This window comes from Solanum pennellii, chromosome 2, assembly GCF_001406875.1.
Source record: "Solanum pennellii chromosome 2, SPENNV200".
In the NCBI taxonomy this organism is placed as follows: Eukaryota; Viridiplantae; Streptophyta; class Magnoliopsida; order Solanales; family Solanaceae; genus Solanum; species Solanum pennellii.
This window is the reverse complement of record NC_028638.1, coordinates 50,521,587-50,547,171: the sequence shown is the minus strand read 5'-3', so window position 1 is coordinate 50,547,171 and position 25,585 is coordinate 50,521,587. Positions and strand designations below refer to the sequence as shown.

Sequence of the window (25,585 nt, the reverse complement as noted above, 5' to 3'; positions counted from 1 at the left end):
GAGTTTGATGTATTAATTATTCATTGTTTCATTTAACTATCTAAATTATCACTATTTTGTATTATAACACATCGATGCTAAGTTGACCTTAAGGAGCAAGACAAGAAAAATGCTTCCGAACCTTTTTCTCAATTGATCAAAGATTTAAACCAAAATTATAAAAAATCTTAATAACGTAGTTGATTAATTACTTCAACTTTTACCTCTTAGGCGAGAGTTCTCCATCTTCCCTCTCCCTACCCCAAATTGTCTTGAAAAATAAAAAAGAACCGAAGTTCTTATTCTCTCAAAATTTCAACTATAGAAAAAAAATCAAACTCAAGAATAGACAGGAATTGCTTGGTGAGACAGCTGCATATGGATATCATATATACACCATCAAACTCAAGAATTGACAGGAAATATATCTAACAAAGAAACAGAGTGATCTGCAAAATGAACAACCTTGTAAAATGGATATCCAAGATTTATTACACCAAAATTTGTAAAGTCAACACAAAGGCAATAAGTGAGCTCCACGAAATGACCTACTATAAATGAACCATTTTTAACATATCATTTGATTTCTGTACTGTATACAATAATATTGGACTGGCTGGCACAAAATGTATCTGACTTCATGAACCCTGGATAATCTAGGTACGACGAGATTTCTGGGACTTGAGAGACTCGAAGCGAGCAGTAAGTTTGTCGTAGTCAGGTAAATTGGGATGAACCCGAGGCACATGAGGTGCAGGACGGTTAGGGGCTCGATTGGTTCCTCTAGTGAATTCGTGAGTTCCCATCTCTTCTTCACCATCTGATTCATCAAACTTGACACCTGAATGTGCTGATGGAACATTGTAGCTGTGCCTTCTGTAGAACTTCCCACCATCAATATCAGTTGGTGGGCTGGGTTTATATGTCCCACTCGGCGGATCTTCCATCTCGATTTCCTCGTCACAGTCTGAATCATCATACTGAACATTACGATTTGAGGATGGAACATTATAGCTATGTCTCCTGTCAAACTTCTGTGATCTTTTCATATCTAATGGCATCTCTTCACCAGCAGAACTATGAGAATTTTCGGAATTCCTGATGTTCTTACTACTCCAGTGCATATCGTAAAGATCAACTATGGACTGAGAAGGTGGTGCCACTTCATTTTGCGAGAACTTGGGAGCCTGAGCAGCAGAAATGAAAGGGATATTGTCAGCAGTTGCATTCTTCGGAGAGTAGTGACAACCAGCAGAAGATGCTTTTGCGTCTTTACTGGCTAGATATGCAGCTGCTTCAGCAGCTGCAATTGCTTGCTTGGCAGATTCAGCAGCTGCTTTAGCAGCTGAAGCTGGGTCATCAAATTTGGCAACTTCCGATTCTCCGTCATCTGAAGAGCTGTTAGTAATTGACCAACCAAGTCAAAACCTTTTTTTCTCAAAGAAAACAAAAGAAAAATCATGGTTTAATAGTAGGGCGGGAAACAAACTTTAACCTATCAATGAATACCTTCGGAGGTTGTTAGGCTCAGCAGGTTGCTTTGAGGCTGGCTTCAGGGGTAAGCTAGTGGCACTTACAAAGCCATTTGGTCCTTCCTGATCAAAGAGAATAGTTGCTAGTTAGATGGTCATCGAACACGTTTGGCATCATATTCAGATATAGATGGATTTTGAGATAGAGACACACTATACGCTCTTCTGGTGGCTTGAGAAGCTCCATCTCTGAATCTGCGGTGTCCCATTCAACCTGGTATTCTTTGGCTATTTCTTTCATGATTTTTAGTTTGACTTCACCACTTGGAGTTTTCACAGAGAGCTTTTCGATGAGCTGTAGCAACAATTACCCACTTCTCTTAGACCCCTCCCAAGCACACAAATATAGATATATTTATTATGATAAAGAGAGCCACAAGTTTCAAGAGAAGAAATATGATTACCGTCCGGTTTACACCAGCATTGGGTCGCAGGTCAGTCGCTGCTGAAACAAAATCTTTTCCATATTTCTTCTCAAAAACATCTTTGATTCCCATCAATTCTGGAATATCTGAGCACCTTGGGGCAGCAAAAATCAAACTTGATATCCCCTCTTTCAAATCAGCTGGACATTGCCTGCAACAGGCAGATATAGAAATCAAGGTTATTTGTCTTCTAACCTTAAAAAAAAATTAATAGCTTGAGACATCTTACTTTTGCTTTGCAATAATTGTTAGTCTAGCCACAATAAGTTCACAGAAGAGCTCGAGGATCTCATTTGCTTGCAATATATTTTGTTCTCTTATTACATGTTCGACCTATAAAAAATGAAGCATGTGAGTGTTCTTTCCAAACGATTAGTAGAAAGAGACAACCCTAAGAAAAGTAACTTCTTAAAAAGGATCATGAGCAATAGAAGTAAGAAGATTCCACTTTAACTTGAAAAATATGTCATTCTAAAACCACATGTTGGTGTATCAAAATAGAAGAGGTTTATTGATATCCACCATTATAGACGTGAAAGATAACTTTCAACAAAATCCCTTGCCCGAAAGATAAACACATAATGTATTTCTGCCCCCTCATAGTGCATAATATTATGTGTCTTTTTAAGCAACTTCAAGATCACCCACACTGTCATGCCCAGTGTAATCCTACAAGTGAGGTCTGGGGAGGGTAGGATAGGATGTATGAGATCGTACCCTACGTTTGTGGAGTAGAGTGGTTGTTTCCAATATACCTTCGACTTTGCATTAAACAGAAGAGTTATTTCATATCACATTGATTAGTCCAATCTATAGGCACACCAGAAAGAGGTATGGCAGAGGTATCTTGGCTCAAAATTAAGGTAGATATCCAGCATAGCTGCATAAAGCTTGGAGGAGGAGGGAAATTCAGTATCTAAATCCCATGGTTTAAATTAAGAAGCAAAGAGGGTTTTAGCAAAAACACATAATTCTAAAGTAAACAAAGTGTTTCAGAATGAGAAAAATCATAACTACAATCAAGATACTTCAACGAGATTAAGTTAATCACAGCCTCCAGGTTTTGGTGAATAGCCCCAAAAGATCCTAAAAAGAAGTCAGCTCTATCCACATGTAGAAACCCTATAATCTTGAAGCAAAGCAAAAATTGTATGTTTCAAGCTAAATGATTCACAAGGGTTTCAATACTAATTCTAAACAGCAACAGGAGAGAGCTAGCCACCATGACTCGGACTGACACCCCAAGCATGATATACCAAATTCCCCATTCCTACGATTTGATTTCGAGATTGCATATAAATTATTCCATTAATCCATCCATCAATCAATCAAACAAACAAGCCCCAACCCTAAATCAGAGGTTAAATACGAAAATGGAAAAAAAAAGTACCCGAATACGAGCAGTGGCATCCTGATGGGATTCAAGAAGCATAGCAATGTCTCTCCTCATTTGCCGCACAACCACCTCCCTCTTGTTTCTCAGCAATTTTATTCTCGCCACCGTCATTTTTGCCATTGTCTTGCTGCATACACACACAAAAAAAAATGTAAAAAAAAAAAGGAATGATTTTATTCAAAAAAAAAGAAATAAAATTGAAATTCACCATTTAGAAGAATTGAAGGTTCTGCAGAAGAGAGAAAGACCCATCTTCATGGCCTTCTTGCAGTGCTTGGTGGCAGCGTTTGCTACTGTCATTTTCTTGTTAAAAGAGAGAGAGTGAAGCAGTGAGAAGAGTGTGTGTGAGAATGGTAGTGAAGAAGAGAACAGGGTTGTATGTGTAACGGTCGTTTGGGACGACAACAAAAATATGATTATATCAAAAGTGGATGACGTGGCGGTATTTGTGGGCCCAGCTAGGAGCGACGACCGACATAGACAAAAGAGCCGTTGTTTTGCTAACGACGTGGCGTTGGTTTGTAGGGGTCTTATTATGGAGGATCCCATGTATATTCAAGATTTCGAACAGTGAACTTTGGACTTTTCTTCTCCTTTTCACATTTGCTTTTTCTTCCTACCTTTTTTCACACTACCGTCTTCACCATTAAGATACCATCAATATTTTAAATAAACGAAAATTATGATACGTTTATAAAATCAAATCTATATATTAAAAATTATTATAAATTGTTATTATTCTTCTATGAATTGAAAGAAAAATACATTTTTAAAAATATTTGATCAAAAAATTCAAACAATTTGGAGGATAAATATCCGATTAAGTAATATTAGGTCAAGTAATATTCAATGACCTATGACATGTGTACTATAAAATAATTTATCATTGATATTCATTTAAATTATATATTCATTATAATAATAAAAAAAAAAAGCTGTTAACTTTTTTATTTTTTTAAATTATTAAATAAAGTAATTAAGTGTATCCAAACTAGTATTTTCAAGAAAAAAAATTAAGATTGGGAATAAGCAAACTTTCTGACTTTAACCAGCCAAACTTTTTTGGGAGTAATTTCACTCAAGCTTTCTCCAAATTTTGAAGCAATCTCCAAAAATAGATCAAACTTAAAATTACTATTGAATTATAAATAAAAAATCAAGAAGTTTGCTTATACCCAACAATCTTAAATTTTTTTCTTGAAAATATTAGGTAGAATACACTTAATTATTTTATTTGATAGTCTTTTTAGAAAAAAGTAAAAATAATTGACTATTTTGTTGTTTTAATTATTATAATAAGTATATAATTTAAATAGATTTCTATTATAAAATATTATATAATACATATAGCATTAATTTATAAGATAATTGAACATTACTTGATCTATTTATACTGGACTAGATATTCTAATTTTGAACATCTTAAAGTTTGGTCCTATCTTTTTTTATTATTATTATTTTATTTTTTTTATCTTAGAACTTTAGTTAAGTTTGGTCCTAAATTTGTAGTGGTTGAATATCAATTTTCTCTTGTTCATAAATTTCTACAAGTTATCTCAGTCTGATTATTTAAATAAGTTTTAAACCCCAAAGCACATTCTTTTAGAAGGCTCTCTTGTGGTGTTTATATTTGTTAATAGGTTAAGTCATATGTCGCCCTGAATTCATAATCTATTTGAATATTTTATTTTATTTTTATATTTATTAAATATTTTATTTATTCAAAAGTTATTTATATCAAACACGAAATATTGACATGTTAAAAAATGTGGATTACACTCTTTTTACATCAGTTTTTTTTCTTCTTCTTTCGTAACTTATATACCAAAATTAAGGAAAAAAAATATATTTTTTTTTAAAAAAGTAATCTTCTTCCCCAACCCAGTTCTCTGTGCCATTTTCATCCATAATTTTTTTTACACAGCAGACCACCCTACCTCACCCCCTCCACCTCTCTCTCTCATCCTCTGCAATTCTTCTTTTTCCTTTTCTTTTAATGTAGATTCACTCTTTCAAAATTTTGGTGAAGCTCCATTCATTCCGATGAAAAAAGATAAAGATAATGAATGATTTTGATGATATCAAAATGGAAGAGAATGGGTATTTAGCTTAGGTGGACAACAATGGTGTACTACCGACGTTAGTGAAAGGAATATAATTCGATGGAGGAAAGAAAGATGTAGGTCGATTCAAGGGGGAAGAAAGAGGTCGGATGATGATTTTCTAGGCTGCTGGCATCGGCGTCAGTGTCAATGGAAATTGGAAGGCCATGGAAATAGGTAAGAAGACAGATGGGGAGGGTAATTCAAAATGATAAAATTTTACTTTCTTAATATTCATTTTGGTTTATTTAAATAGAGTTTTTTAAAAAAGTTAGATCCAATGACATATGTCATTCTTTTATTGGTATGTTTGTTATGTGGAGGAGTTTGAAACAATTTATTTTTAATTATTTTGTATCAAATAGGTACAAAATTTTTAAGATTTAAGTGTTGGATAGGTACAAGGCTAAATTGAGATATTTAAGTAAAATATGTGAAAATTTTTAAGGGGTTGTATATGGCTTAAGCCTTTGTTAATAATATCCCATTCGAGTTGTTAAAAAGATTCACTATCATTCTTGTTCTATAGATATCTTAGCATCATTGTTATAGTATTAATTTGAACACATTATTATAACCAAATAAAAAGGAAGGGGTTTTCACCCATTTAGTTACTACACCTGCAACAGATCAATTTAAGAAGCATCCAAAAAGAAATTCACAAATTTCATACACAATGAGCAATTAGATCCATTAATTAATGGATTATATAGTACAGAATGAACATACACAAGAAGGGGCTAAAATCCCTTAATGGACTGAAATACTGAATGGGCCTACTCATATCATATCAGCCCATTAACAGCTACATGTTACTTGCACACACTCTTGGACTTCTTTGGGCCTAAATCCTTACAAGTCCAAATAATAACTAATCTTGGCCAGAATTAGCACCTCTGCAAAATTTTGGCACTAATCTGTAAAACTGGAATAACACACAAGACAAACAGAGAAAAAGATTAGGAAATTGGAAAACTTTGTCCATGTTTCTTAATCCTCTTTACCCTTAGCTGCTAATACTATACACAATATGTTCATCTACAGTACTCAATGACTAGAAATTCAATATCTATACATCACAGCTTCAATCATGCAAAAAAATACTTGAGCTGTTATGCATGATACCTTGATTTATCTACTGAGAGAAAGTACGTTGAGTAGAGACACCCTTGTCCGGATCAAAAGCTTGAACAACATTTCCAATCCATTTTCAAGATCCTCAATGCTATTCTCCAAATTCTCCAGATTCTTTTGTGCAAATTCAAAACTTTCCACTTCCTCTTCATGTCCAGAAACATGATCCAGCAAGCTGTTGAGTGCAGTGTCAACTTTCTCCAATTCAGTTAGCTTTTCCCTTTGCCCTTCACTGCCTACAACCCCTTTATGTACTAGCTTCGAAACCAATGACCATTTATTGGACTTTGGTTTCGAGGCTGGCACAGAAAGAAACATCAGCAATGACTGGAAAGTAGAAATAGTTGTGAAACTGGCATCTTCAAGAACTCTTATTATAGCAGAGAGCTGAGAGTCTTTCATTGTGGCTGATGGGGTGTTATGTATCTGTTTCAGTATAGTAAGGGATTTTTCAATTTCCTTTTGAGCGTTTTTTCTTGAAGAAATATAAGCATTTACACTACCCTCAATAGTCAATAAATCATCTCCTGCTTTGCTTCTTCGAAGCGCGGATTGTAGTTCTCTCACGCTTTCTTTCAAACACATAACGGTATCCCTTGTATTGCTACAGATATCTATGAATCTCACTGATCTTTCCAGCAATTCCTTCACAAAATTGTCATCTTGATGCTGGAGAAGCGCCCTCTGAGTCATTGGCAACGCGAGGAGTTCCTCTATACACTCGTACAATTCTACAAGGCCGCTTGACAGGGCATTTTGGGTTTTTTCTTCTGCTTTTGGAGATAAAGGAGAAGATGATTCCCAAGTTTTGATTTTGTTCAGAACTTGCTCAATCTTGATTGTGCTGGGGTGTGATCTAGCAGGAAAACTAACACAACGGGTACGGTAAGAGTTATGAGAATGAGACCTTGGGGAAAGAGCAGCCATCGTTCGAATTGTTGAAAGGTTCATTTTTTTTTTCCTTTTTCAAAACAGGTTATGTTCATGAATCATTCTTTAAGCTGGTTGTTTTATATATGCAAAATATCATGGAAGGAGACAAAAGTTGGGAGAAAAGAATAGTTAATTTGGAATAATGTGTCAATGTGATGTACATGTGAACAAAGTGTGGGTTTTTTAATTTTTTTGTTACGGTTCTATCTGTCAGAGGCTTCAACCAACAAACAGGAGTACAACTTTAATACTTACATCAACTATAGTATAATGATAGGGATAGAGGCATATCTCTCTTATTTTTTATTTGAAGGATTTATTTGGTACAAGCTTAGATTTTTTAAGCTTAAAGGGTGTGTTTGGTACGAAAGAAAAATGTTCTCTCATAAAAATAAGTGTTCTTTTATTATTTATTTTTCTTATGTTTGGTTAGTAAAACCAAAATATTAACCAAAAATATTTAAGTATAATTTAGACAAATATTATGATACCAGATTTAAGTCTTATTTTGTAACACGGATCTTGACTCCTGTCCCGACAACGACCCTAGACCTGAGAATGACCCAAGACACAACCCTAACCTCCACCTCGACTTAGAACTTGATCCCCTTAACTAGACCTAGGCCTGACGAAGAACATACGCGTGACCCGACACTGACTCAACTCATGACCTAATCTTGACCCGATTCCTTAGCCTTATCCCAGGACCCAAGATTCGACTCATGACATTGACTATACTTCTACCCCGCTGCTGATCCAAGACCTACTTTACTCTTGACTTCGACGTGAGACTTTACCCAACTCCAACCCTAACCCTAGGCCCAACTCCCAATTTACTCTTGACTTCGACACGAGACTTTACCCAACTCCAACCCTAACCCTATGCCCAACTCCCAATTTCAGGGCGGAACTTAATTCGAACTTCACTGGGGAGTCCCATCAAGATTAAACTCGGGACTCGCCCCACTCCCGATCATAATTCATAATTTGGGATCAGATGTTTACGCGAAATCCAATAAAAATATATAACTATAATCTTATTTAGTTTTTAAATTATTATTTTTTCATAATTCTATCTGTCAAGACTTCGACCAACAAACAGGAGAAAAACTTTCATACTTGCATCAACTATAGTATAATGATAGGGATAGTGGCATATCTCTCTTCAATATTTTATTTATTTAAAGGATTTATGTAGTACAAACTTTAGATTTTTTTAAGCTTAATTTATTACTTTTCTCAAGCATCTAGGCCACCGCCAGCTCGGGCTTAACAAAGGTTCATTCATCCAGAAAAGTCGGTTGGCATAGAGAAAAATGGGTGTGGGCTCCCAAAATTTGTCTGGATTGGAAGTACTTTTGGATTGGACATTAAATTAAAGCATAAATGTACAACCAAAGATTGAATTTAAGTTCACAGAGTAAGATCTAGAGAGACATACTAGTACTATATTGCTACATATGGTGGTTAAATCTTGTTTATATTGAGACAACTCATCAAGTTATAAGGTGGGTACTACATCTGTGCTCGTATGAGAGGCATGTTATCTCAGTGTTCCCAGGTCCAAGCACTTACCCAAATAATGTTAATGGTATCAATTACGCAATTATGTTTAATTGAGAAAAATACTATCATATAAATTGAAATAAAAGAGATTTCGTTTGAATTTTTTTGTTTTGTTTTAATTTGGTTTAAGAAAATAATTTTTTTTTTAATTTTATGGTCAATATATTCTATCAAACTAAGCTTTACTTTTGCAATTTTAATGATATCATGTAAAAAAATTATAATTAAAGAACTGTTAGATAAAAATAGACATATTTATTTTTAAGTAGACTAAAAAGAAAAGTAAACATGAAATAAAGGAATACCATTTATATCACGTTTGGTTCTTTAATCCCTAGTGCTTCATTGCATTGACTTTGATTTTGTATGGACAAATTCGTGTGAGTACATACATATTCTTTTATTCTCCAAAATGTAACCTAAAAAAGTTACATGAGAACTTATCATAGGTCATTAAACAATGATCCCAAGAGTTGCAAATTTTGTAAGAGCTAGAGACATGCATCAACATGAAAACTATAATAATTAATCATGGAAATAGTATATTTGAATATACATCATGTTGGGTGAATGGAAGTTTCTAGGATCATAATTCATACTATTGCAAAATAGAAAAAATAAATATAAAAATAAGCATATAATGAAAGTTTAGGAGGTGGTGGCCACTCACTATACTTAGCTATGGCTAGCTAGTAGTTGGGTTTGGACACACTCATTAAATGTCAAATGAGAGGGGCACTTGTCACAAACAATGAATTTGTGTATAGCTGTTTGGTAGTCCCTTTCTTAACTCCTCCATACCGTGTTGTTTTGGGCTACCTATCCACATCTTAATAATTTAGATAGAAGCAGTAATGCACTTCAATTGGTAGGGTTATTTATTTTATTTTCTTTCATTACCAACCATGACTATAGTTCATAACAATATACTGATAGTTGAAAAAATATTTACGCTTTTACTCTGTCTAAAAATTAAAAAAAATTAAATATAAATCTAAACACTATATATCAACGATGTAAAAATATTTAAATATAACTAAAGCAGGCTCCCATTTGCTTGCATTGAAATCCCAAATCTAGCAGATAAAAATATAAAAATATGAAATGTTTGCTTTGATGGCAAGAAAAGTTTTGAATAAGAGTAAATATAAAACACCTGGTGCAATGTTCAAGTGTATATTTTTGGTTCATTTTCCTCATATCAAGGAAATAGGGGATGAATATACTTTTTGAGCATATAATATTTTCAGTGTACCATATCTGAGAGTGGTTATAATTTATTGTATCTGAAGATCCTCACAAAGTCCCATTTAGATTTCCCTCTAATTACTCTTTATCCAAGAGCTAATTATATGCATATGTACTTAATTAGCAATCAACAAGTGTCCCGGAATCTTTACTTAGGTAGCTCAAAAGGTAGTATTATACTTCACCATTCATCATGGAATGACACGTTATAGTACCTTGTTGCATACATATAATACATCTGAATAAACTATATTTGCTTTTAACTTTTGTTTGTTTAAAATTATTATGTGCAATAGCAGCAAGGATATGGTCCTATCTAGAATCTCATCATACACTATGATTATTCTTTTGCAAAAAGTGGAAACTTTTGTTTGATGCATCCAAAAAAAAGTTGAAAATTATTCTTATTGGCGTGGATATTATTTAATACTAGCAATTAAGGATATATCTAGAAGATTCGTCATACACTATGATTGCACAAAAGTGAAAATTAACTTTAGATTGATGTATCCAAAAGTGTTACATGATTTATGAGTGACAAATGAGTCATCTGAAGAAAAGTTTTATTGGTATCCTACTTAAAGTGTCTCTTCAACACTCATCATGAGGGTGAGATATACATACGTAATACCTTCTTCTTTAACTTCCTAATTTGGCGTTAAATTCAGGTGATACATATACATAACCTTTTTAAAGTAAAGGAAAAAACAATTCTTCATCAATTTGTGTTTCAGATCTGATCACACACCATTTTTTTCCAACCACTCCTTCTTAATCCAAAGAAGGAGAAAAAGAACCCTCGCCCACCCTAGCGGCTCATCCTCTCCAACCTAACGCTATCCGAAAATCAAAATGAGATAAATAAAAATATTCTGATTGACTATAAATATTTCACATTAAACAAAAGGATGATTTTGATTCAAATCTCAAATTCAAAGGATTAATTTGGACGAAGCAATGATTGAATTAATTTTTTTTTTTAAAAAAATTGTATGTATTATTTCTTCCAAATGTATTATTTTAATTTTGTTCTTCTAGTTTCTATTATATATATATATATAGTGTATGTGTTTGGTAGAAAATATTTTTCAATTTTCTCGTGTTTGGTAGGAAGGAAAACATTTTCTGGAAAATATTTTCCAATTTTTTCATGTTTGCTAAAAATAAAAGTTTTGGAAAATGTTTTCTAAATCAACTAATTTTCCTTAAAATTAAGGAAAATGACTTCCCTTCAAACTTAAAAAGTTAAAAAAAACATTTTCAAAAACTCTCCTCCAATTTTAAATTACATTTTTTTTTGGAGAAATTATTTTTAAAAAATTCAATTTTAAAATTTTATGTTTTTTTACCCGATCCTTGACCCCCACCCACCCACCACCGGCCAGCCCTATCCCCTCCCCGACCCCACCTCCTGTCCCAAAAAATTATTTTACTTTTTAAAAATATTTTCAACTTCAAATTTTTATTTTTAAACTTTACCCTCTCCTCCCTCCCTCCCCGGCCAGCCCCCTACCCATCCCCAACTCCCAAAAAAATTAATTTTATTTTTTAAAAATGCTATAAAGTTTAAATTTTTATTTTTTCACTCCTATCCCCTCCAACACCCCACCAACACCCCACCAACACCCCAAATAAAAATTATTTTTAATTTTTTTTTCAATTTCATAAATTATTTTCTACTCTAGTAAAAATAAAAGATATATCTCAAAAATATTTTTCATTCATAAATCAAACACTTAAAATTATTTCAGAAAAATATTTTAAACTCACCGTCCAAATATGAAAAAATAAATTTAAAATTTACTGTTTTCAAAAAAACCATTTTTCATAGAAAATATTTTCCTCCGTACCAAGCACACCCACAGTACTTGTATGTTTTCTTGTTGAAAAGATACTCGCTCCTATTTTAAAATAAGTTTCATATACAACAATTTGAAGTATGCATTTGAAAATTTAAGAAGTCCAAAATATATACTTAAGCAATTTAAAAGGTCCAAATAACAATTAAAAGAGTTCTAATTCACTCTTATCTGATTATTACGATTAGTGGAATGACATATTTAAAATATGTTGGAATTGGAAATAAAAGATAAGGTTAGAAAAGATCACCAACAATTAAAAGGAACATTTTGACTATTTTCTACGAAAGATAAGAAGAACAAGAGATAATTAATTGTAAAATAAATCGGTCCTGAATGTAAATAACTAAACTTGTGAACCATATCATCGTGGACTGTCAGTTTTCTTTCACTTTTGATCCCAAAATTGCTGCTACTGTGTTAGAAAATGGCCAACAAGGTTTCCAATTTCTCGGATCTGATCCAACGTGTCACTGCTTCTTGCTTGCTCCACCCACTTTCCTCCAACGGCCACATCTCTGGTGCTCGTGACGCCGACGAATCTGAAGATGACAAGTACACTACCGAAGACGAAGAAGAAGAAGAAGAACACTCACCTTATGTGGAAACTCTGGAAAAATTCCAGAATTTCGAGGTAAAAAATGAGGAAATAAGAACTGAGAAAGTAAATGAAATGGAAATGCTTTTAGGGGAAGTGTTTGATGCAGTGTCGGCAATGAAGAAGGCTTACGTTAGTCTACAGGAGGCGCATTGTCCTTGGGATCAGGATAAAATGCGCGTGGCTGACGTGGCTGTGATATCTGAACTGCGAAGGCTTGGAGTGTTGAGGGAAAGATTCCGGCGGAATGTCGGCGGTGGAAGTGAAAGAGGGGACTGGAGAGTCGGGGCAGCGACGCTGAGAGAAGTGGTAGCGCCGTATGAGTCAGCCGTGGAAGAACTGAAGCAAGAGGTGAAGGCAAAGGATATTGAGATCGATGATTTGAAGGAGAAGCTAAAAACGGCGACGTTGCTGAGCAGCAATAGTGGAAAGAAAAACAAGTCAAAACGGAGAGTTAACTGCAGCAGTCAAACTCCAGTTAATATGTCGCCGGCACCTGACCTGTTCGAATCTACAGTAAGCTCAGTAAAAGAAGCCTCTAAATCCTTCACGAGTATGCTCCTCTCTTTGATGCGCTCTGCTCACTGGGACATTGCGGCGGCAGTGAGATCCATTGAAGCTGCTTCATCTAACTCCACCACACCAACGGCGGATTCAATTGTCGGAGCCAACCATGCAAAGTACGCACTGGAATCTTATGTGAACCGCAAAATGTTCCAAGGATTCGATCACGAGACATTCTACATGGACGGAAGCTTGTCATCACTCCTCCACCCAGACCAGCACCGCCGGGAGTGTTATACACAGTACAGGGACATGAAAGCCATGGACCCAATGGAACTTCTGGGAATTCTCCCAACTTGTAGTTTTGGGAACTTCTGTTTCAAGAAGTATTTGGCCATCGTGCATCCTAAAATGGAGGAGTCTTTGTTTGGTGATTTGGAGCAGAGGCGTCAGGTACTGGCTGGGAACCATCCGAGGAGTCAGTTTTACGGAGAGTTTCTTGGGCTAGCAAAGGCCGTTTGGCTGCTGCATTTGCTGGCCTTTTCTTTGGATCCTCCGCCAAGTCACTTTGAGGCAAGCAATGGATCGGAGTTTCACCCCAAGTACATGGAAAGTGTGGTGAAGTATTCCATTTCCATGGGGATAGGAGGGAGAATGGGTATGGGTCTAGTTGTCGGGTTTCCAGTTAGTCCCGGGTTTAAGCTTGGAAATGGATCAGTTGTTAAGGCTAGGGTTTATTTAGTCCCCAAAAATGGGTTTTAAGTTTGGGATGGACATAAATTAGTCATGCACTACTTGCCTTGTCTATGTATTAGTCGTATTAGTTGGTATCAAAATAAAAACTGATATATTTGACTTGGGGATCTTTTCCGTGCAAAACAATGATTGAAATTATGTCTTTTCTTTGCCGGTAAACTTCAAAAGGTTAGTATAAGTTTTGCTCCAGTAGACTTTAAAATGTAATTTTTGCTCGGCTTTGTGAAATGAATCTATCACCTATATAATGGGTATCTTCGAACCTTAAGTTCCCTTTTACTAATTTTTGCAGTTTTGGTACAACTTTGTGCATGTTCATCTTTCTTTTCTTGTTACTGATACAGTATGCTAATATTGGACTTAGTTTATGATGCTTTGAGTAAGTTGATAAAAGCCCCTTTTTTGGGTCTAGGCCACTGGCTGTAGGATAGAAATTCTTTGTATATGTATGACATTCATTTTCTTTTCAAGATCAGTCCTGTGAACTTTTCATGGTTATTGTTTTTGACGTTTCATTGAACATATAGGGTTCCATTGCAGCTGGAAGCTTATATTCGTTCTATATAATGTAGTCAAACAGAAGGATATAAAGAAGACTGACTTTCTGTGTAGCTTCCTCCTAGAAGGTTAGGTGGACTTCTTCCTATGCTGTATTTATTTTTGTGAAACATGTTGTCACAATAGTTTCTGTTTCTATTAATTTGATTTTTTTTTCTGTTCGGATGTTGCATATTCTAGATGCTTCATTTATAGGAACGCGTCTTATGAACATCAAAATTGCGCCTTATCCCACATTGGTTCAGAGATTGAGCTTGTTGTCTACTTAATGGTCTTTGGCTATCCTTATCTCACGAGTTAGCTTTCTAGGTTGAGGTCCATTTTCTTAACATAGTATCAGACACAAGACCTTATCTCCATTCTTCTGTTTTCCGATATTGGCGGCTCATGTCATGTTAGATGTCCAGCTCGATCTGTTAACAACGTTGGACCCCTGTATGTGTTAGATGTCCAGCCATTAGCTTGTGAGGAATTGTTAATTGTTCCACATCGGTTGAGAGAACAAATGTTGTATCCCTATAGTCTTGGACTCTTGGGCAATACTCTTAAACTCACTGCCAAGTCAAAACCAGACAAACAAATTGAAAGGGAGGGAGTATTTTCTCTGTTCCATAACATATCTAGTATCATAGGTAGAGTAATATCTCCGATTTTATCATCCTGGCAGTGCATTTGTTATGAGACTTGAGTTGATTTGTGCACTGCAGGTTAAAACTATTTTGGGGATAAAACTTAACCTGACATCAGATTTTGACAAATACTGCAGAAACTCTTCCTGTATGCTAAAACTCTACACATAACATGTTAAATTGGACTCTTATTCAGGTATTTGAATTATAGTCCTACTAACACAGTTTATGGCAGTATTCATGCACACTCCATATGTACTACTACATAGATATAAATAGATAAAACGACACGAAATTGATGTATACTCAATCACCTGAAGATTGTCACATAACTACAAAACTGTGTATATACAATTTAACGTATATGGAATATCAACTGCCACATTAACAGGAGAAAACATTTAGTAGTGAGCTTCTACATCTAATCAGGCATCTAAATGTTGCTTCCAATCCATCTTCGAAGCTGACAAGATAAGCCTCAAAGTTATCAAGCTTGGTATCTAAGCTCATGTTTTCTTCTAGGACTAGTGGAACTATTCTTTCTTTGTTTACCAATCTTGGAAGCAGTGACCATTTAGATGGCTTAGGCTTCAAAAGTGGCACACACAAGAAGGACAAGAGCATTTGGAAAGTTGAAAGACATGCTGCATTAGCTTCTTTTATTGCTCTTATCGCAGGTAATGCATCTTGATCTGCATCTAGCAAGACCGATACTGCAGTCACTCGATCCATTTGCTTCAAAGTGGAGACTAATCTTTTGGCATCCCTCTTGATCTTCTTGATGAAAGCGGTAAATCTTTCAATGCTGTCATCTGTAGTTGAATCTCCTTTTCTCCTTCTGAGGGAGGATTGAAGATCTCTTACATTTTCTTTACATTGTGAGACAAGTTCTCTTATTGTGCCACAAAGGTCAAGAAGCCTCACTGATTTATCCAATAAATCGTCAAGCCATTTTGCATGTAGATTCTGGGAGAGGGCTTGAAGGGTTTGAGGTAAGTTGAAAAGATCATCAATGCACTTGTATGATTTCTCCAAACCAAGTAGACCATTGCTCACAGCTGCTGGTGCAACTGATACTTCTAAAGATTTGAGCTTGTTTAGCTCCTCTTCAACTCTCTGGGTGGTTGGGTGTGATCTGCCAGGAAAACTGACTGACCGAATGTGATTAGGTTTTGAAGAAAGAGCAGTCATTTCTTATGATTTTCTCTCTGGTGAGGGGAGTTTTAAAACTTGTGTTGGCATTGAAACTCGAGTGTTGGTATTTATAGGTAGACAACCATAGTAAGAGTGACGAGATGAACAGTGGCCTAATTAAATAAGCATGTGATTGCACGGCTGGATTGCTTTATTTCTTCAGTTTAGTTAGTGTTTGTCATGTAATATGTATCCAGGAAAGGTTGTCTCCTCCATAAAAGCTTAAATCCATCAACTACTATAACACAAAATAATTAGATGATTGTGATAAAAATAATTACATAGTAATGGGATTATTTTAAGGTGTCAAGAGTTTCAAAGGGGCTAGTATATTAAATATAAAATTCATAATGCACGACTGAAGTTTATTTTATGGAACATGTACATGTATGGAAGTTTTCTTTTGGATTTGTTTGGCAAGGGGTTGGAATCATATCTCGATTAGCTTCTCAACTACATGTAATGTTCCTAATAATTCTGAGAAATTTAGAAAGGCCTAATGTACTTGATTAAAATAATGGGTGGTTTCCATGAGTAGCTTATTTATCAACTGTAGAGAGCACATATGAGCTGTATAATCTTATTGTTTAAAATGTTTATTATATGGTGGGCAAGGTGAAATAATAAAGTAATACATCATTAAATAGCAGGAGAGGGCTTCTTTCCTGATATTACCCATGACTCAGTTTCTGATATAGTTGGTGAGTTTTAATATCTGTGGAATATTGATCTATTCTCATGCTTTAGCTTTTTCTTTTTACTCTGCAATTTTTGTGAAGAACTAAACAATGAAATCGGAATTATTACCTAAACTTAGAAACAAAACTTACTTACAGTATGAAAGATTTGAAGATAAAAAATCATATAGGCAGAGCTAATTAATACATGCCAGTGCAACGATACCCTTTTATTTTCTTTGGCTCCATTCGGAAGATTACAGCTAAGAAGTTCTTCTCAAAGATTTCCAAGATATGGTTATGATTTCTATCCTTTTAATTAGTTCAGCAGTAGGTGGCTAGCAATTTTTAATTAAATAAATAATGGATGCATGAGTGTATTGGAAAATTGAAATATTTAATTTTGTGCATGCATGTATGGCTGGATTTGCTGTGCTTGTTTAATGTTTATCAAATTATTGACTGAATAATTGTTGTCCTCTACAACTCACCCTTCAGGGCAAAGAGAGGGAGGTTTTACATATTTTACAAACTTTTGTAAGTCAAAAGCATGAGTTTCACATTCTCTCTGGGATATCTTATATTAAAGTATGCAGGGAAATGAAGGAGAGAGCCCCTCGATCTAATCAGGCACCTAAATGCTCCTTCAAATCCATTGTTAAAGCACTCAGGGTGACGGTCGAAGGATTCCAGTCAAGTTTCAAAGTTAATGTTGTCTGCATGACTTTCATATATTCTTTTGCGAAATTAAAATGCACACTAAATTGGCTCCCCTTAGTAACTAATCACATATGTAGTGTCCAAATCTGAATCTTGGAATACTGATTCACCAATCTCTTCATCCATTTATTTTAAGAGTTAAGACCAGGACTAACTTTTGGGCTCCTCTGGTTAAGCTGGCTTCTGCACTTGAGTCTCCTTTTTTCCTTCTGACAGAGGATTGAAGATCTCTGACACAGGCACAGACACACTTGTGAGTTGGCTCTGCAAAGTCTAGCAGGCCTGTCCATAACACTATGCACTTAAAAGCTAGCCACGGGGCGCCGTGAGGCACGACCAACAGGTCAAAAGGAAGGCTGTTAAGCTTCCCATGAACATTATATATGTGAAAACTAATTAGCCAACTCCACATGTGCAATAAAAGTTTCGCAATTCGCATAAGAAGAATTTTAGGAGAGAACTCTGTGATGTACAGGCACCTATTTCCTTCCAAATTACCTTTGAAGTTGTCAAGCTGAGCCTCAAAAGAGTGCTAGTCACATTTTAGTTAGTCAAGTTCCCTTTAAATTTTTATTTGGGGAGCATACAGGTCGTTTTCAGGAACTGCTTATAAACTTTTTGGGAGCAACGCAATTAAGCTTGCTGAGCAAGGCCACAGTAATCTGTCAGATTAAACTGATATTGACTCAAGCAAAGTGGCAGTGTTAATTTTTCCATTTAATTGTTCGAAAGAACGTTATGTTGTCTGTTTTGCCCTGCTGATATCTGTGCCAGATCTTTTTGCTGGATCTTGATTTTTCTTTTCTTTTCTTGAATTTGGCGAAGGAGCTAGAAAAAAAAGACTTGATTGGATAAGCCTCCTGATTAGATCTAGTGCTTCCAATTATCGCAGAAGACATATGATGAAAAAATTAAGATTGTCATAGTTACAGTGGTCACCATATCTAGCTGGAGTATGAACTAAGATTAAGCAGATCATAAGCTATAGTTCTAACTTTTTAGTGATGCATAAAAAAAATGGTGGATAAGTAGAATAATGAAGAAATTCTTCATCGTCATTATGATCTTTCATTAGTTTGATTTTTGGAGCCAATTATGTAAAGTATGTAATGAATGTGCTAAGAATTTTTATCAGTTTCCCCTCTAATTTTAAGAGGACCATTTCAGTGGATATGAGCTACCCAAACATAACCTGACATACTGCAAAGTGCTTTCTTTTTGGTAAAATTCACGGGCATAACTTTTAAATTTTGATCTGAGAGAGAGAGAGGCAATAAGTGGTGTATAATCTTTCACTTGAAGTTTATGTATTTCTAACATTACTACAAAACTGTTCATATACAATTTACAGAGTATAGAATAACAACTTCCAAATTAGCAGGAAAGAACATTGAGGAGCGAGCTTCTAGATCTAATCAAGCACCTAAATACAGCTTCCAGTGCATTTTCAAAGCTGTCAAGGTAAGCCTCGAAGGTTTCCAGCCTGGTTTCTAAGCTCGTGTTTTCTTCTTGGACTCCAGGTGTTATCCTCTCTTTGTGTACCAATCTTGAAAGCAATGACCATTTTGATTGCTTAGGCTTCAAAAGTGGCACACACAGGAAGGACAAGAGCATTTGGAAAATTGAAATGCATACTGCATTAGCTTCTCTAAGTGCTCTAATTGCAGCTATTGTATCTTGTTCTGCATCTAGCAAGACTGGTACTGCAGTCTCTTGATCTATTTGTTTCAGAGTCAAGATAGACATTTTGGCATCCCTCTTGATCTTCTTGCTGAAAGAGGTAAATCTTTCAACGCTGTCATCTGTAGTTGAATCTCCTTTTCTCCTTCTGAGAGATGATTGAAGATCTCTTACTTTTTCTTTATATTGTGAGACAAGTTCCCTTGTAGTGCCGCAAACATCAAGAAGCCTCACTGATTTGTCCAATAAATCGTCAACCCATTTAGCATCTAGACTTTGGGATAGGGTTTGACGGGAAGGCAAGTTGAGAAGACCATCTATGCTCTTGTATAATCTCTCCAATATGAGTAGACCATGGTACACAGAGTCTGCTTTTGGTGTAGCAGGTGCTTCTAATGATTTGAGCTTGTTGAGCTCTTCTTCTACTCTCTGGATGGTAGGGTGTGATCTCCCAGGGAAACTGATTGACCGAACATGGTTGGGTTTTGAAGAAAGAGCAGCCATTTCTTATGTTAATTTTTTTTTTCTGATGAGAGGATATCTCGAACTGGTGATTGAATTGAAGCTTCAAAGTTGGTATTTATAGGCAGACAGCCATAGGAGGAGATAAATTGAGCAGTAACCTAATTAAATCAGCATGTGATTGAATTGCTGGATCTTTTTGGAACTCGTAAACCTGCTACACATTTGGCCAACAAAGGCTCTGCTGATTACTTTTATTAGTCCTCGTATTATGGGATGAACGTGAGGCATCTCATTATCATGTGGGTATTGAATAGATTCCCTTTTTGGGTCTCCAGAAATGGTGCCAATACTATGACACATGATTTTTTTTATTGGTATTATGTGATTGAAGATGCATTAGCTTCAAGGAGCCTGTTTTACTTGTTCAGTTGTTTAGTTAGTTTTTGTCTGTAACAGGTGGCCACCTAAGCTTGTCCCCTCCATAAAAGCTTAAATCTGTCAACTACTAGAACAACACATATTTAGATAACTGAGATATAAATTATTAAAGAATAGTGGGATATTTTAAGGTGTCAAAGACTTTAAAAGGGGCTAGTAGATCAATATAAAATTCATATTGCACGTTTGAAGTTTATTTTATGGAAATGTACACGTATGGGAAGGTTATTATTTGAATTTGTTTGACAAGGTGCTAGGAGCATATCTGTACAAGCTTCTTGACAAGGTGTAATACTTCTTATAATTTTGAGGTCAAATTCAGAAAGGACAGAATTTACTTGGTTCTACTAATGGTGGTGGTTTCCACACACCACAAGTAGTTGGATATATGAACCAAAGAAAATCAGATTGTGAGCTGTATTAACTAATTGATTAGGATGTGTTAAGATATGGTGGGTAAAGCGAATAGCAAAGAAATATTTCATATTCATTTGTAAACGAGTGCATTTTTGTCCAGATATTACCCTTAAATCAGTTTCTGTCATGGTAGGTGAGTTCTAATACCTGTGAAACATTAAGCTGTCTTCATGCCTTCAATTATATTTTATGAAGCTTCACGCCTTCATGTTTTTACTCTATGCAACTTTGGAGAATAAAGTGAAATTGCTCCCTTTTTTTAGTATGATAATTTTAGTTTTCACTTGTTCATCCATCAAGGGATTTAGCATGCGGAGAAACACTAATGGTTCTCTGAAAACGAAATAATCTCAGATGAAGCTGATCAAACACAATTAAAACTACACTTGCAAACCTAATTAATATGACGTATGTCCTTTGAAGAATTTATCAATTTCTTTTTCATTTAGGTCCCAAAATAGGTTAAATTACTCATTAATCTTTAAACAATTTTTAGGTTCTCATGGCTATATCTTTATAGAAAATGACAACAAAAATTGGAGACTCAGAAGCTTATCCTGTTGTTGGAACAGCCTTAGAAACTTGTGATATGCGAGAGTAGTATGATTCTATTATAAATTTAGATATCTGTTAATTGCACACAGAGGGGAACAAAATCATGTAAAAAGAGAGACACAGATTAGATTTTCCATATAATCTTTCACTTGTATATTGTTCTTTTCTATCATAACTACAAAATTGTATATACAAAATTTGGTCAACTATACTGTTTAGAAGGAAACTGTATTTAGTAGGGAGCTCCTTGATCTAATCAGGCATCTATATACTCTTTCCAATCCTTTCTCAATACTATGAAGTTGAGACTCAAAAGCTTCCATGTTCATGTTTGGTTCTTGGACTTCACAGGATACTCTTCCCTTATACACCAATCTTGAAACCAGTGACCATTTAGATGACTTAGTCTTCAAGAGTGGCACATACATGAAAGACAAGAGCATTTGGAAAATTGGAATGCATGATGCACTGACTTTTCTCATTGCTCTAATAAAAAATGCTATTTCCGGCGCTGCATCTAGGAACAGTGATCCTTCAGTCTCCTCATTCATTTGCTTTAAGGACAAGACTAATCTTTTAGCGTCCTTCTTCATCTTTTTTCTGAAGGAGGCGAATCTGACTATGTTATCTTGCTTTCTCCTTCTGACAGATGATGCTACATCTCTTACATGTTCCTTACATTGTGACACTAATTCCCTTATCGTGCCACAAACATCAAGAATTCTCATGGATTGTTCCGATAAATCTTCAAACCATTTCCCATGTTGGGAGAGGTGAGTCAAGTTAAGATGATCATCAACACATTTGTGTAGGTCTTCCAAAACAAGTAGACGACTGCAAATAGTCTCTGCTGTTGATGCAGTAGATACTTCCAGCACCTTGAGCTTGTTGAGAATCTCTTCCACTCTCTGATTGTGTGGTCTAGTGGGTAAACTGATTGACCTAATATGGCAAGAAGTAGTAGCCATGTTTTTAGTGTTTCTATGTTGTGAGAAAAGCTGAATGCTGGGATGAACAATAGGTACAAAGAAAGGTCATTTATATAAACAAAGAGGTATCAAGAAGCGAAAATGTGGTCATGTGGGTATCCCTTGGAATTTGGTAAATTGCTATGCATTTGGCAAACAAAGGCTCTAATAATTAGTCATCTAAATGAATAAATTATGTGGCTTTGCCTTCATATGGGGTTCAATTACAGGTTGCCTCTTCCCTAACTACTAAGAATTGTCGCATCACTTGGTGGTGCAATCAAGATGCTAATAACGTGGTTCCACTGAGGCTGTCTCGTTTGGAGGAGCTGATGTCCATTAATTACACAAAATACAGATTAGAAGATCTGAAAAGATATTTTTTGCCAATATTCAATTGGACGTGTAGTGTATATTTAATTTATACACGTATGTGTGGTTGTTTGCCATATTTTATTTGGAAAAGGAAAACTAGTTGATTACTAAATTGCACCATGGCCAATGAGTAATTTATTGCCAGAAATTATTTCAAGTAAAGTGGCATGGGTAATTGCCCATTAATTTGTTCAAAAGAACAGTCTGTTGGCTGCTTTGTCTGTGATTTCATGCCAAATCCTAGTTTGAATCTTGATTTTGTTTTTGTTTGATTGGCTGGGGAGCTTGATGAAGTTTAATGATATGGGATTAGCTTCTTGACTAGATCTACATCTTTTAATGAACTCGAGAAGGAATTCAAACAGATACTAAATCAATATGGTCATGTCATAGTTAGTTGGACTTTTAACTAAAGATAAGCAGATCATGAACTATATTATCTAATTTATTTGTGATGTATATCTTACTGATGAGTTCAGGTTCAAGGAGGCTGATCAAGGGACCCAGGTTTTGGTCTTCCTTTATAGAGGGAGGTTTCTTTTATATCAAGAGCGTCTTGGGGGCCGGTGGAGTTTATTAACACCCTAGGGTCACTGTGCAGAGGAACTGTTAGAAGAACTCCAGAAGCCTGTGTAGCAAGAACTTATTGTGAAGCTTCCTTCACACAGACCTCATTCTTCTGCAATTCATGTTATGAATTAATATCACTTTTCAGGTCAATTATTTACGCCATCTGACTTTACACGAGAGGCTTCCTTGGTTTGATTAACAAAACCAATTATGTGGCGTAAGTGTGTAACTGACGGGCTATGAGTTTTATCTATTTCAAGCCCCACAGTTTTAGGAGATCCATTTCGACGAATAGTTTGGGCTATTGATGAAAGTACACGCATAGAGAGAGATATTAAATTGATGTATATTCATTCACTTGAGATTTGTGTATTTCTAGCATAACTACAAAACTGTTTATATACAATTTACAGTGTGTGGAATAACAACTGACAGATTAGGAGGAGGAAATATTGAGGAGCGAGCTTCTACATCTAATGAGACACCTAAATGTTGCTTCCAATCCATCTTCAAAGCTGTCAAGGTAAGCCTCGAAAGTTTCCAGCTTTGTTTCCAAGCTCATGTTTTCTTCGTGGTATTCAGATGCTATTCTTTCTTTTTGCACCAATCTTGAAAGCAAAGACCATTTTGATGGCTTAGGCTTCAAAAGAGGCACACACAAGAAGGATAATAGCATTTGGAAAGTTGAAAGACATACTGCATTAGCTTCTTTTAGTGCTCTAATCACAGCTACTGTATCTTGATCTGCATCTAGCAAGACCAATACTGCAGTCTCTTGATCCATTTGTTTCAAAGTTGAGACAGATCTTTTGGCGTCCCTCTTGATCTTCTTACTGAAAGAGGTAAATCTTTCCACACTGTCATCTGTAGTTGAATCTCCTTTTCTCCTTCTAAGAGATGATTGTAAATCTCTTGCATTTTCTTTACATTGTGAGACGAGTTCCCTTATTGTGCCACAAAGATCAAGAAGCCTCACTGATTTATCCAATAAATCGTCTAGCCATTTTGCATTTAGACTCTGAGAGAGGGCTTGAAGTATTTGAGGCAAGTTGAGAAGATCATCTATGCACTTGTACAATTTCTCCAAACCGATTAAACCATTGCTCACAGCTGCTGGTGCAGCTGATACTTCCAATGATTTGAGCTTGTTGAGCTCCTCTTCAACTCTCTGGGTGGTAGGGTGTGATCTCCCGGGCAAACTAATTGATCGAACGTGATTGGGTTTTGAAGAAAGAGAATCCATTTCTTATTGTTGTTGGTTTTTTTTTTCTAATGAGGGGATATCTCAAACTGATGATGGAATAGTAAAACTAGAGTAGGTATTTATAGTCAGAACACCATAAGGAGGAGATAAGATGAGAGATTGCCAAATTAAATCAGCATGTGTTGCACGGCTGGATCTTTTTGGAACTTGTAAACCTGTTACACATTTGGCCAACAAAAGGTTCTACTGAACGTGCGGCATCTAATAATCATGTGGGTGCTTAAAAGATTTGATCCTTTTTGTCTCCAGAAATGGTGCCAATACAGTAACACTACATTTTTATTTGATTGAAAATGCAACAACTTCAAGAAGCCTGCTTTATTGGTTTAGTTAAGTTTTTGTCATGTAGTAACAGGTGGCCTGAAGTTTATTTTATTATGGAACTGTGCACGTATTGAAGTTTATTTTAATCCGCTCGGTGTTTACATCAAACTTTACCAACTAGCAGAGGCGGATTCAGGATTTTGAGATGATGCCATGCTTTTTAAAGAGAAGCCAAGTAAGCCTTCAAGAAGAAAAAATGTGGTCATGTGGGTATGCCTTGAAATTTGGTAATTACTCTGCATTTGAAAAACAGAAGTGAAATGCTCTAATAGTTAGATTATGTGGCTTTGGCTTCATACGGGGTTCAGTTACAACAGGTTGCCCCTTCCCTAACTACTAAGAATTGTCGCATCACGATGCTAACAGCGTGGATGTCCCATTGATAATACAAAATACAAATTAGAAGATCTAACATGTAGTAGATATTTAATTTATACACGTATTTGCCATTTTGATTTGCAAAGGGAAAACTAATTTATTAATAAATTGCACCACGGCCAATGAGTGAAATTATTGCCAAAAATTTCTAAGCAACATGTTATGCCCTATTCTTTTTATGGTTGCAAACTTGAGAACCAAAGACTCAGGTGTCCAAACTAATGTAGGCAATATGGATGGAGTAAGAGATGAAGCTCTTTAACTGTTAGTTCGTTACCATCTTTTATTCTTTCTCTAAGGTTTTAAAATTTTATAACCAATTTTGTAATGGGTTTTAGTAC

General features: G+C 35.4%; 7 protein-coding genes across 7 annotated transcripts; 1 reads left to right on the top strand and 6 right to left on the bottom strand.

Moving 5' to 3' along the window:
• Nucleotides 1-408: 408 nt before the first annotated feature.
• Nucleotides 409-3,740, bottom strand: LOC107008810. The gene is made up of 7 exons (XM_015207998.2): nucleotides 3,541-3,740; nucleotides 3,327-3,459; nucleotides 2,166-2,269; nucleotides 1,916-2,087; nucleotides 1,666-1,806; nucleotides 1,489-1,574; nucleotides 409-1,377 (listed from the first exon to the last, which is right to left on the bottom strand). The coding sequence occupies exons 1-7, from the start codon at nucleotides 3,630-3,632 to the stop codon at nucleotides 636-638; spliced, it is 1,470 nt and encodes a 489-aa protein (XP_015063484.1). The 5' UTR covers nucleotides 3,633-3,740; the 3' UTR covers nucleotides 409-635.
• Nucleotides 3,741-6,068: 2,328 nt separating this feature from the next.
• Nucleotides 6,069-7,770, bottom strand: LOC107009387. The gene is given in 2 exon segments (XM_027914307.1): nucleotides 6,069-6,359; nucleotides 6,560-7,770. A coding segment is annotated over 1 exon segment (996 nt). The 5' UTR covers nucleotides 7,562-7,770; the 3' UTR covers nucleotides 6,069-6,359; nucleotides 6,560-6,565.
• Nucleotides 7,771-12,432: 4,662 nt separating this feature from the next.
• LOC107011805 (protein GRAVITROPIC IN THE LIGHT 1) lies at nucleotides 12,433-14,275 on the top strand. The gene has a single exon (XM_015211454.2). The coding sequence runs from the start codon at nucleotides 12,602-12,604 to the stop codon at nucleotides 14,036-14,038; it is 1,437 nt and encodes a 478-aa protein (XP_015066940.1). The 5' UTR covers nucleotides 12,433-12,601; the 3' UTR covers nucleotides 14,039-14,275.
• A 148-nt stretch (nucleotides 14,276-14,423) lies between these two features.
• Nucleotides 14,424-18,339, bottom strand: LOC107011807. The gene has a single exon (XM_015211457.2). The coding sequence runs from the start codon at nucleotides 16,408-16,410 to the stop codon at nucleotides 15,604-15,606; it is 807 nt and encodes a 268-aa protein (XP_015066943.1). The 5' UTR covers nucleotides 16,411-18,339; the 3' UTR covers nucleotides 14,424-15,603.
• A 27-nt stretch (nucleotides 18,340-18,366) lies between these two features.
• On the bottom strand, nucleotides 18,367-21,494 carry LOC107011806. The gene has a single exon (XM_015211456.2). The coding sequence runs from the start codon at nucleotides 19,992-19,994 to the stop codon at nucleotides 19,185-19,187; it is 810 nt and encodes a 269-aa protein (XP_015066942.1). The 5' UTR covers nucleotides 19,995-21,494; the 3' UTR covers nucleotides 18,367-19,184.
• A 66-nt stretch (nucleotides 21,495-21,560) lies between these two features.
• LOC107010710 lies at nucleotides 21,561-23,494 on the bottom strand. Its single transcript, XM_015209998.2, has one exon. It carries the CDS (start codon nucleotides 22,331-22,333, stop codon nucleotides 21,581-21,583), a length of 753 nt encoding a protein of 250 aa, XP_015065484.1. The 5' UTR covers nucleotides 22,334-23,494; the 3' UTR covers nucleotides 21,561-21,580.
• Nucleotides 23,495-23,631: 137 nt separating this feature from the next.
• LOC107010591 lies at nucleotides 23,632-24,876 on the bottom strand. The gene has a single exon (XM_015209871.2). It carries the CDS (start codon nucleotides 24,519-24,521, stop codon nucleotides 23,715-23,717), a length of 807 nt encoding a protein of 268 aa, XP_015065357.1. The 5' UTR covers nucleotides 24,522-24,876; the 3' UTR covers nucleotides 23,632-23,714.
• Between the last annotated feature and the right edge of the window lie 709 nt (nucleotides 24,877-25,585).

Coding starts and splice junctions, on each gene's coding strand:
- LOC107011806 (XM_015211456.2), bottom strand. CDS start 19,994: ATGGCTGCTCTTTCTTCAAAACCCAACCATGTTCGGTCAATCAGTTTC.
- LOC107008810 (XM_015207998.2), bottom strand. CDS start 3,632: ATGACAGTAGCAAACGCTGCCACCAAGCACTGCAAGAAGGCCATGAAG. Junction 2,270..3,326: donor ATGCCACTGCTCGTATTCGG/GTACTTTTTTTT, acceptor CATTTTTTATAG/GTCGAACATGTAATAAGAGA. Junction 1,575..1,665: donor AGCCACCAGAAGAGCGTATA/GTGTGTCTCTAT, acceptor CTCTTTGATCAG/GAAGGACCAAATGGCTTTGT.
- LOC107010591 (XM_015209871.2), bottom strand. CDS start 24,521: ATGGATTCTCTTTCTTCAAAACCCAATCACGTTCGATCAATTAGTTTG.
- LOC107010710 (XM_015209998.2), bottom strand. CDS start 22,333: ATGGCTACTACTTCTTGCCATATTAGGTCAATCAGTTTACCCACTAGA.
- LOC107011805 (XM_015211454.2), top strand. CDS start 12,602: ATGGCCAACAAGGTTTCCAATTTCTCGGATCTGATCCAACGTGTCACT.
- LOC107011807 (XM_015211457.2), bottom strand. CDS start 16,410: ATGACTGCTCTTTCTTCAAAACCTAATCACATTCGGTCAGTCAGTTTT.